The sequence below is a fragment of the Hemiscyllium ocellatum genome, chromosome 4, assembly GCF_020745735.1.
Source record: "Hemiscyllium ocellatum isolate sHemOce1 chromosome 4, sHemOce1.pat.X.cur, whole genome shotgun sequence".
NCBI lineage: Eukaryota > Metazoa > Chordata > Chondrichthyes > Orectolobiformes > Hemiscylliidae > Hemiscyllium > Hemiscyllium ocellatum.
The window spans coordinates 124214207-124226494 of record NC_083404.1 but is presented as its reverse complement, the minus strand read 5'-3'; the positions used below and the strand labels follow the sequence as shown (position 1 = coordinate 124226494).

The 12288-nt window shown below is 43.1% G+C and overlaps 1 protein-coding gene across 3 annotated transcripts in view; it reads right to left on the bottom strand.

Annotated features, from left to right (window-relative positions):
* The window catches only part of LOC132815085 (rho GTPase-activating protein 28-like), a 166987-nt gene that overhangs the window by 24228 nt on the left and 130471 nt on the right, over nucleotides 1–12288 (bottom strand). For all 3 annotated transcript variants that reach the window (XM_060823825.1, XM_060823826.1, XM_060823827.1), the window contains exons 5-8: nucleotides 9235–9398; nucleotides 7059–7224; nucleotides 5511–5602; nucleotides 2780–2857 (exon numbers count right to left, since the gene is read on the bottom strand). In XM_060823825.1, the coding sequence (XP_060679808.1) occupies nucleotides 2780–2857; nucleotides 5511–5602; nucleotides 7059–7224; nucleotides 9235–9398 (500 nt within the window). The remainder of the gene's footprint in view (nucleotides 1–2779; nucleotides 2858–5510; nucleotides 5603–7058; nucleotides 7225–9234; nucleotides 9399–12288) is intronic.

The following is a 12288-nucleotide window of genomic DNA, read 5'->3' as shown; positions in this document are numbered from 1 at the left end:
GTGAGATTTTAAATGTGACTCACCACACGACAATGTCCAGTCCTTGATAAAAGGGATTTGTTTCCCTCTGTTACTTGAGGCAAGGTTAGGATCCCCTCTATCACAAGAGAGATGTCAAACCACAGGGAATGTATGAGTGTGGAATGTTGGTGGGCTAGTGTGGAGTAGGAGTTTTCCAGATCCTATTAATTCATCTATTTTTCAATCGAACTGGTCTCCTAAACAGTGCACACACAATTTGTAATCTTCCAATGCACTTATAAGGCAGCAGGGGAGTCATAAACAGACAGCTAAATGAAATACTTGGATGATTAGTCACTCATCAGTGTCTTCCACTTCTCTAAACAGCTTCATTTTTCTTACAAAGCAACAGAAAAGAAAAAGGCACACTTCAGTTGAAGAAGGAGACATCTCTAGAAGACTAATCTTAATATTACCCCACGTCATTGACCAAACAATGGGGTTTAAAGCGAGTAACAAATTCTCTATGGATATGTAGGGTTTTGGGGTGCTATAGCATTGGCATACAACAAAACAGAGTCAGTAACTAAATAGTTAATCATGTTATTGTAGGGATCAAGTAAACAGTACACATTCAAGTATACTTCAATTAATGTCACGACATTTGCATCAATATTGGGCTTTTTTTTTGACTTTCTTAATTCATTCATTGGATGTTGGTGCCGCTGGCTGGTCCAGCATTCATTGTCCATCCCTAATTGCCCAGAGGGCAGTTAAGAATCAACCACATGGTTGTGGGTCTGGAGTCACGTATAGACTAGATAAGGATGGCAGACTTATTTGCCTATAGGACATTAGAGAACCAGACAGATTTCTTCAGCAATCGAAGGAGTTGCACTGTCACCATCAGACTATCTTCTTATTCCAGAGTTTTGTTGGATTCAAATCCCTGTCCCATATTGAAGAATCTTTGTTAGTTATTCTCAAAGCTGAAAGCAGGGGTCTGAGGCGATCAGAGCAAGGGTCAGAGTGGCAAGCAGAGTGGGAGGGAAGGGGCAGGTGTGGGGAGCAGAGAGGGAGGGAGAGGATGGAAATCAGGTCGGGAGGGGCAGGGTGGGGGGCAGAGAGGGAGGGGAAGGGGCAGGGGTGGATGGGGATCAGGGCAGGAGTGGCAGGGTAGGGAGCAGAGTGGGAGGGGGAGGGACAGGGAGGGGAGCAAAGAACGAGCGGGAGGGTGGGGAGCAGAGAGGGAGGGGTAGGATAGAGATCAGAGAGGGAGGGGGAGGGGGGTGGGAATCTGAGAGGGGGGCAGGATGGGGATCAGAGAGGGAAGGAGAGGGGGAGGGTGGAGATCAGAGAGGGAAGGGGAGGATGGGGAGCAGAGAGGGAAGGGGAGGGTGGGGAACAGAGTGGGAGAGGGAGGGGGAGGGGAGGGGCAGGGGTGGGGAGCAGAGAGGGTGGGAGAGGATGGGAATCAGGGCAGGAGGGACAGGGTGGGGAGCAGAGAGGGAGGGGCATGGTGGAGATCAGAGCGGAAGGGGGAGGGATCAGAGGGGGAGGGGAATGGGGAGGCTGTGGTGGGGATCAGAGAGGGAGGGAGAGGGGAGGCTGTGGTGGGGATCAGCCAGGGAGGCAGAGGGGAGGGTGGGGTGGGGATCAGAGAGGGAGAGGGGGAGGCTGGGGTGGGGGAGAGACAGGGTGGGGAGCAGAGAGGTAGGGTGGGGATGGGGAGCAGAGGGGGGGGGAAGATGGGGAGCAGGAGGGTGGGGAGCAGAGGGGGAGCGGGAGGGTAGGGATCAGAGAGGGAACGGGAGGATGGGGAGCAGAGAGGGAGCGGGAGCGGGAGGATGGGAATCAGAGAGTGGTGGCTGTGTGGAATGCTCTGCCCCAGAGGGCAGTGGAGGCCCAGTCTCTGGATTCATTTAAGAAAGAGTTGGATAGAGCTCTCACGGATTGTGGAATCAAGGGTTATAGAGGTAAAGCAGGAACAGGATACTGATTAAGGATGATCAGCCATGATCATAATGAATGATGGTGCAGGCTCGAAGAGCAGAATGGCCTGCTCCTGCACCTATTGTCTATTGTCTATTATCAGAGAAGGAGGGACAGGGTGGGGAACAGAGAGAGAATGGGAGGGTGGGGAGCAGAGAGCGAGCGGGAGGGTAGGGAGCAGAGGGGGAGCAAGGGGGCGGATCAGAGAGGGAGGGGCAGGGTGGGGAGCAGAGGTGGGGGGAGGGGGTGGGATCAGAGCAGGAATAGATAATGGGGCTTGGCTGAATTCTCAGGCCACCATTAGTCTCTTGAAACACAAGCCCCTCCTTGATTGACAGCTGTGGCTGCAATTCCATCAAGGGTTGTTTACACCAGGTACAATGGCTCCAAGTGTGTTGCAGTTAGAGCTTTAGAAATGTTTAATTATCTGTACTATTGACACTTTTATTGGTCTGCAGTAAGAACTTTTTTTAAAATACTAGTGAAAACCTATCACTGAATGACTTCTTTTAAGTACAGAACTGTTGCTATCAAGTTCACCGCATCTATATGGTATATAGTGAGTGAATGGCTCTAGGACCATGAGGGTCTACAAGAGGGGGGACATTAGGAGGGCAAATAGGTATAGAAAGTGGTAGATATGATGGCATGTATGGAATTGGCAAGCGTGTAGCTGACTTGAAAATGTTTATCTCCACTTTCTTGCCTTTTCCCCATAATCTTTCAGCAATTGGAATCCACTGGAATCAACTCTTACCCAAACAACAAGCTTTCCCTTCAGAAGGGGAGGTTACCCACAAGGTGATGAATGAGAAGTGAATCCTACCTTCACTCGTGAGGCAGACCCTGGAACCCGGAGAATTCCTTCAGCATCCAAACCAGTTTGTTCCATTCTTGACAAAAGCTAGGACAAGGAATGATTACATATTTAATCAACTTTAATGATGGCAACCTAGTCAAGCCGAAGTCCCAAGCCATTAAATCACCCCATCAGCCCCCAGACCCAATCCCAAGTCTGTGTGATTATCTCCATCACCAGGTCCACTTCCTCCCTCTACCATAATATAGTCCTGCCTCGGCTCATCTACTGCTAAACCTCTAACGCTTTTGTTACCTACTATTTTAATGTTCTCCTAGCTGACCTCCTACCTTCAAAATTTAAGCTCACCCAGATCTCTGTTGCCTTTATGCTAACTTGCACTATGTCAGGTTCACTACTACTCATTTATAGACATTGGCAACTTATTACAGGTTTTAAAAAATACACAAGTTTTTAAATCTCATCATTGTTTTACTCTTCTCTCTCTCTCTCTCTCTAGGCCTACTTGGAACTTTATAAATACCTTGCTTTAGTAAACATCTCTCTTACATCCTCCAGATAAGAATTCTCACCGGGATGGAGGAAATAAAAATCTTCATCTGTTTAACACATAAGACTACGAAAGGTCACTGCTTCTGTAAAATAAAACTCGACCCAAGTGACTCATGCAATAGGCCTTGTGCTTTCTTGTGTTAATGATCCTGAACAAGTCAAGTCCTCATAGAATATCCAGACCAGTTAACTCCGCTTTTGTCAATCCCCTACGCCCCCACCTGACAGCTTTACATTTAACAAAGGGACACACACAAAACACTAAGGAAGAAGACGTGCTTGCAGCCCACTAAGTGCTTTTCCGCTGGGTCCAAGCCAGGGATAATGCTTTGTGACTTAATTGCTTAAAAGCTTGCATTTGCTGCTTGCACCCCAACACTCACTCTAACAGCTGAACTGCCAGCTGCCTACACATTTACAAGGCACTCTCTTTCCAAAAGCTATCAGCAATTTTGCAGTTTATGGTTTGCACAGTTCCCTTCACAACACACTACCTAAAGACTGGTGCCTAAACTGACTGCTGTGCTCCAACGATTGGACTGAGGCCTAGACAACTGAGGCGCCTGTACTCATCCTGACTCGCAGATTCAGACCCTCATGGGAGACGAGGTCAGCATTCCATTTTCGAGGATGCTGCAAATCTTAGGTGATATTTGGGGTGGCATGGTGGCTCAGTGGTTAGCACTGCTGCCTCACAGCACCAGGATCCCAGGTTCAATTCCAACCTCGGGTGACTGTCTATGTGGAGTGTGCACATTCTCCCAGTGTCTGCATGGGTTTCCTCCCACAGTCCAAAGATGTGCAGGTCAGGTGAATTGGCCTTGCTAAAATGCCCACAGTGTTAGGTGCATTAATCAGAGGGAAATGGGTCTGGGTGAAATGTCGGTGTAGACTGGTTGGGCCGAAGGGCCTGTTTCCACACTGTTGGGAATCTAATCATTATTGTCCCTTTTGTGCTCATTAGGTAATCCATTGGGTACATGCATTCCTTACTTGCAATGCAATGCCTGGATCAATTTAATGGTGATGTCACTAAAGACAAGAAATGGACATAGTTTAGAGTTATCCGATGGTCACTAAGTGTCACCGTGGTAGTATCCCTACCTCTGGAATGGGAGGCTTGGGTTCAAGTCCCGCTTGCTCCAGAAGTGTTTAGTAACATCGCTGAACAAGTTGATTTGAAAAATAGGTTTAAAAAAAAACTCCAAACTAAAATAGTTTTAACCAGAATATTAACTGGGGCATATTTCAAAGAGCAAATTAAAGGATAATAAAGTTTTTTTAATGCACAGTTTTGTTGAGAGTTCACTTTCAAATGTTATGGAACAAATGGAGCTATGAAATCAAACAGAAATGACCCAAAAACAAATCAACTCCGTTTACAGCCAGGAAGAAGCACAAAATGTGTCCAAGATCACATGCTTAAACCAAAATGTGGGTCTTTCACTTCAATAAAATAAGAATCGACAACATGAAAGTCTGCACATATCCGTTAATATCTTGTGACAGAGCACCCCCTCCTTGAACATGCCTGAATTCCACACCACATTATACAGTGATTCAATGTGAAGAACTAATACTCCGATTTCAATTCATCCAAAAGTAGCTCTTTGAAAAGGACAACATCTATCAATAACATAAAAAGAGATCAGTTTGGCAGGAGGTAAAGTCGGGAGGATACAATAGCAAACAATTTTCTGATCGTTCAATCTGAATCAGTAAGAAAACACAGATTGGGTACTGAATGACTGCCTCATAAGTCTTAAAGTTAAAGATAGTCCTGCACATAACACTGGCCCAGCTGGGGAGGGGAAATGGCAGCTGGACCACAGCCAAGATGATCACTCGGGAGGGGATTAAACTACTGCATTCTACAGAGTCTGTTTCATTTCCAGCACAGAGAATACCTTTAACTGTAAAGTGCACCCTAAAAGGTAAGTCATCACATTTAATCCTCTCTTACAGTTTTACAGAATACATATTATTCTTCAATGCAGATGTCAACATTTGTGATTTTCAATGGTTTGTGTGATTTATTGAAACTCTCTGCACTTGAGTCTTGCGTGTGTGCTCTATGTATAGCTGGATCCTCTCACTATCACTCTCCACAACACTGGGAATTATTCCAGCCCACGTTAATCCACCATTTAAAATCGAGTATTCCTGCTCAAAGGATAGTACTTACTTTTTGAAAGATGAGAGGAATTTTTGTCCCTGGTACCTTCTTTTGATCATTTTCAAGCAATGTTGTGAGGGGAACACCAAAGGGACCCGTTTCTGTAACGAACAAAGAACTTATTAAAACACATATCGCCTCACTTTTCCAAAATCAGCAGCAGCAGCAGTAACATAGGTTTCGAGGGTAATGTCATGCAGTCCCATGAAAATGCAACGGTCTCGAGTGAAAGGTCTTGGGACAGCCTTCCACCGCTCTGTGTAAACAATCCCAGACAGACAGTCTCTAGTTCAGGAGGTTTCCATTCAGCCCAACATGTCATTGCCGGCCAACAAAGAGCTGGTTACACTAATCCTATTTTCCAGTTTTTCTAGCCCTGGAGGATATAGCAATGCAAGTGGCTATCTAAATACTGCTTAAGTATTCTGTGTTCCTCACTCTCACCATGCTTCGAGTGAAAATGAATTCTCCTCAATTCTCCTCTTATGGTTTCATCTCTTATCAGAAAGCTATTCCCCAGTGGTGATCGACCTCTTTCCTCATGGAAAACAGTGCCTTCCTATCCACCCTAGCTCTGTCCCTCATAACCTGATCCATCTCCATCAGGGGTTCCCCTTCTCAATCGTCACTGCTCTACCACCTCTCACTCGTGGCTGTCTCATTCATTTGAGAATTGGCACTGGATAGAGATGTTAATTTATTCTTTGTGCCACTGGTCACAAAGTAAGTAAAACCAATGAAAATAAATTTAAAGCAGCTCTCAGAAGATATCATTTCCTCAAGAAGTTATGCACAGTGAGTTGTTGAGTGCAAGTGAGAGGGATCTGAGGGGCAACTCGTTCACACAGAGGGTGGTGCATGTATGGAACAAGCTGCCAGAGGAAGTGGTAGAGAGGAGTACAATTACAATATTTAAAAACATTTGGGTAGGTGCATGGATAGAAATGGTTTAGAGGGATATGGGCCAAACACAGGCAAATGAGACTAGTTTAGTTTAGGAAACCTGGTCATATGGAGTTGGGCCGAAAGGTCTGTTTCTGGGTTGTATACCTTTAAAACTGTACTTGAGACTCCTGTAAATTTTTGACCATTCAAGGAGTGTGGAGATTGGGCACGGAAATGGGATTGAGCTCGGAATTGGGATTGAGCTCAATGATCAGTCATAATCACATTGAGTGGCAGAGCAGGCTCAATAGGTAATATTCCTGCTCTTGTCATTTCAACCACTCAAATGGAGTTGCAAAGGCAAAAGATATTAGAAAAGAAAACATAACTGGATGTAAAACAAGACAGTAGTGATATAGAAGCTGTTGGTCTTTTGTCGTTTCTTATAGTCCCCAGTTATTTTAGTGTATCCCTTTCCCAAGGCCTTTAGAGGACTCATACTATTTATCTGCTCCATTAGCAAATGGCACTCAACCAACCAGATTAAAAGGAATGCTAAATAATCACAAATAGTTAAAAGCAGCACAAGCCTCGACACTTATAATCCTGGATGTACTTTGTGCCTTCTTGCAGCATAATGAAAAGTTATGGATAGTATCGAGGAAAACTCACCCTTTGCTTTCACCTTCAGAGTCCTGTTCCTCTTCAATTCTATTCCAAGTGCATCATAGAAAGTGGTGATCTCTATCAGAGAGAGGTTATGGATTTTTTTCATATCCTGAGAGGATAGATCTCCAATGCGTGTTAGCCCCAGCCTATCCTCCCGAATGGTGAATTTCTGAAATTGGAATCAGAATCAAAATCATTAGCCAACTTCCCATGTGGGAAAACACAACTTCTTTGTTGATAAATTCACCTGTTTTACACTGGGATTTAAATGATGAGCTAGCACATGGCATGAAATGTAGAGCATTGCTATGGGCACATGTGTGCATGGAATGGTGTGCCAAATGTTCTCGACTGCCATTCCCAGACACCATGGGCTGTACCTCAGGCTAGCAATGGGCTCCGCCACACTCCAGTGTAAATTCTGGAAGTGAGCCTGCCTCTCAGCCAGCTTGCCAGATTTGAATCTGTCGAGCGATAGCCCTGTTAATTAGCACGAGAAAAGATTTCCATCCAGCTCCGAGGTGTCCTGCCAGACAACATGGCGGCCACTGCCAGTACTCCAGTTACTAGTGACTAGCAGAAACAGACATTCAGGTTTCAATACACCAGGTCTTTCACTGAGCTCAAGTCTGTCCTGCTGTCCATATATCACAGCATCAATAGAATTGATGCTCATTCAAGTCTTCAGGATTCTAATGAAACCTTCCTGGTGAAATCACAGCAGGGGGCAAGGGCAATGAACCATCAACAGGCACACCAATGACACAGTGCACTAAAATGGGGAGGCAGCGTATTAGTAATGAACTAGTAACCCAGACCGTTGGGGTAATGCTCCAAGAACATGGGTTCAACTCCCACCAAGGTAGATGGTGAAATTTGAATCAATCAAAATCTGGAATTAAAGTTAGCCAAATGTTGTAAAAACATTTCACTGATGTCTTGTACAGAACAAAATTTGGCATCTTTACCTGGTCTGGCCTACATGGACTCCAGAACCACAGCAACGTGGTTGACTCTAAACCTCCCTCTGAAATGGCCTCATAAGCCACTCAGTTCAAGCAGTAATTAGGGATGGGCAATTAATGCTGGCTGAAAGAACTTTTAAAAACGAATGGGCCAACCCATCAGATGTGGGCAGCCCATAGAAATGCAGCTTCTTGTTATCAATTTAAAACAAGACAGGATCAAAATCACTTCAAAAAGAGGAAAAATCATTAACATATTCAGGTCTCAGCCATTCTTTATGTATAAGAAATTGTTTTTATCCTGGTTTTGTGTGTCCTAATTGGAACAGGTACGGCTGATCTTTGCATAGTAAGGTACAACACTCTCATTTTTCACTCATACAGACTCTGACACTTCCAGTGATGGCATTGCTAATAAACAGATACATATTTTATATCTTGGATCTATCGTATCTGGGCAGTGAAATTAGCTGTAAGCAAGCAGAGGCTTTATTAACAAGATTTTATGTGAAGTTTCATTTCTCAGCTTCAAATAGCTTCTTATCTGACAATTTTGATTGATAAATTCTTAATCTCGCAAGGAATTAAGGGATACAAGGACAGTGCGGGTAAGTGGCATTGAAATGCCCATGATTGAAAGGTGAAGTGGACTCAATGGGCCGAATGGCCTTACTTCTACTCCTATGTCTTATGGTCTTCTTTTCATTTTTCGCTGTCTGCAACCAGGCTTGACCAATCAAGCACAGTGAGCATTGATCAGTTATCAGACTTGCTCACTCAAACACTGAGCAATTTAATACAGCGGCAATAGCAACTCCACTTTAGTAGCTGCGAAGTGAGTTGAGATGTCCAAGTGGTCTTGAAAAATAATTACACAAATGAAAGACTTACTTTCTTCAATAGAAAAGGCAGAAAATATCAAAATCACTTCCTGCAAATAATATGGTGTTCCGTTAAAATATATACAGCTTGAGAAATGTTTCAACAACTTTTATTGCCTTAACAAAGTGCAGAAAGAAAGTACCTCCAGAGTTGTCCATTTTTGTTCAAAATCTGATTTGAGTATTTGAATGCAATATTTTAGGTTGAGGCTTGTTTTGCACTCAACTAACCCCAGCACACCCACACCATGTTTAAATCCTGAGAAACCACATAGTTGGTGATAAATTTGCTGCATTAAACACTTCAAGCACACAGTCACCCTTCTCACTTACTGGTAATATTGCACTGCTGGGCCGCTTTGGAAAGTTGTTTCTACATTGCTGTTCTTTCTGAGCTGCTGTTAGAGACTCAGAGTACGGGATGTCCCAGTTCAGATCCTCCGTTATTTCTGGGCTGTTTTGCTGCGTTTCTATTTTCTCACCACTCTTATTATTCTCTGAGGGAACAATAATGTGCTGATATTAACAATGCATAAAACTTAGCCACAAACTGTGTGAAATATTTACCTGTTTAGATTGGTAGTCTGTTCCGAATTACAAAGCATGGAACAGAATTGATTCACAGACATTATGTACAACTACAGTTCCACTTTAATTTGGGTGGAGAACCTCTGCAGCAGTCCTTGGTATGTTCCGGTCACCCTTACTGAAGTACAGGTGACATGGTACCTCTCCTCTGCTAGGCTTTGTGGGTTCTGCATAGGCACGATGCCAGATACAACAGAGATGAAGAGGAATTACTTCTCTCGGGACATTGTGAATCTGTGGAATTCTTTATCACAGAGGGCTACTGAGGCTGGAGCATTAAGTATATTTAAACCTGAGACAGGCAGATTTGAAGAAAAGACAGGAAAGAGGAGTTGAGGATTATCAGATCAGCCATGATCTCAGTGCAGACTAGATGGACTGAATGGGTTACCTCTGCATGGTAGAGGACAATTAAGAGTCATCCATATTGTTGTGGGTCTGGAGTCACATAAGGGCCAGACCAAAGGAGGACAAGTCTTCCTTCCTCAAGGGAGTCCTCATGAACCTGATGTGGTCCAGTTGTCTTACTATCATCTTTAAAGATATTGGCTTATATTCATAGAACATTTTTAATAAGTGAACTAAATTATTGTAACTGGATATGAGCATCTATCTCTAGATCATTAGCTGAGTTTCATAGCCAGAATACTACCACAGCCTAGTATAAAACGTTAATTACACAGAGTCACAGCATCATAGAGATGTACAGCTTGAAAACAGACTCTTTGGTCCAACTTGTCCACACTGACCAGATATCCTAACTTTCTCTAGCCCCATTTAGCCCATACCCCTCTCAGCCCTTCAAATCCATATAACCATCCAGATGCCTTTCAAATGTTGTAATTGTACCTTGAGGAAAAACTGTTGAAGTGATTTAAATGTTTAATGATTTGGAAATCCCCCCAATTTTATATTAGCAGTATGCAGGTTAAATTTAAAACAGTTTCCCAAGGTCAGATTTTAATATCTTTAGTTCAGCAGGTGTCAGGAAGTTCTGATTTGGTCAATTATTAATATCCTTAAAAAGACAAGTGATGTACTGGCCTGGTATTTTTCATAATTCATGAAGAAGCATAATGGCTCCATTATTCAGATAGTACAATGGTCAAATTTGCCATTCTAGTCTAGGTTAGATTTTTTATCTGATCAAACAGGATGGATCTTATCAACAGGGAGAACAAGATTTTGAGACACTCTGAAAACAAGCCAGAAATAATATCACTCTCAGAGCTAATTAACTGACCTTCAGAAAGCAACATTTGTTCTATCACAAGTGGCCAGATGATTCTTTTTATCTGATTCTGTACAGGTTCATCTCAGAACAAAATGTTCCATTTTAAATGTGAGAGACTGCTTTCCGTCCGGTACTTGAGAAGGTTCTCCACTTGTGCATCAAGGCTTAATAATGCATTCAGATATACGGGAATAGGCTGGATTTTATAAGTAGGATAGTAGGAAAAGAAATGTTTGATGATTCATTTCTAAACTATTATTATTTTAGCCCTGACAGTCACCTGATGAGATTGGAAACTGGCCTGAAGTCCAGACTCAATGCTATGGCTGAGTGTTTTCATTCTCCGTTTGTGGATGAGATAGTGACCAAGCGTACTGAAATCAAGCTGCCCACATCAGGATACTTTTATCCTTTGCTGTCTGAACAGGAAATCAGTAAAGCTCATCACCCAACCCAATACAGCAGGCAGCGTGAGTAACTGACAGATGATCCTTTCCTCCCAGGTGGTGAACTGGTGGAAGGGTCAAAAACAAACCAATAGGAAAATGAAGGATGGGCCATTACCTTCAAATCATGTTGGAAAACCATTCCCAGTTCCTTGAATCAACGGCTGGATTAGTTTATAGAATCATACAGTGCAGGAAAAGGCCATTTGGTCCTTTCAACCTGTGCTAGTTCTTCTGAACTGCTCATCACTAGAATACAACCAGGAACAGATCTAAATATTTCACAGATCAATCCGATTAAACAAGTTGATGTTTTTAAAATTTCCAAAGGCGTTATAATACTGAAGTTTGATTCTGATAGGTCAGTGGTGGACACAATTGTGAAACTTTGGCTTTATGTTGGGTTAATAATGATTGCCATAAATAATCCTACTGCAGGAGGGTTCCAACAATAGGGCATATTACATAAAGAATAACATTCTAAACAGGCTGCCAATGAATGATAACTCTTAGCTGGCTGCTACAGTGTTTGTTTAATCTTGATCATTATCATTTCTCTTGTACCACTTACATTTTGTCGGCACAGTTTGAGTGAATGGGATATGCAAATCAGGATCAGGAGTGGACCAGACATGACTTCATAACTTTAAGTCAAGACACAATTCCAAAATCAATTTTTGCGACACTTTGAAATGTGCAAAAATGGCAAAGATTAATAACGGATGCCAACTGAGATAACTATCTAATTGAAAACAAAAACCCATTAGCTCAATGTGCGTTAGTTTGTTTCATCGATAAGTAGGCAATGTTTGAAGCATGCAGTATTACATTTATTTCTCCAAATGAGATGCCGATGTTAGTTTCTTTCCGTAATTCATCCTGACCTACCATTTTGTTCCCTTGCAAGTGACAACATATGCTGGGAATCAGTTTGATGATTAGAACATAGAACATAGAAAAATACAGCGCAGTACAGGCCCTTCGGCCCTCGATGTTGCGCCGACTGAAGCCTACCTAACCTACACTAGCCCAATAACCTCCATATGCTTATCCAATGCCTGCTTAAATGACCATAAAGAGGGAGAGTCCACCACTGCTACTGGCAGGGTATTCCATGAA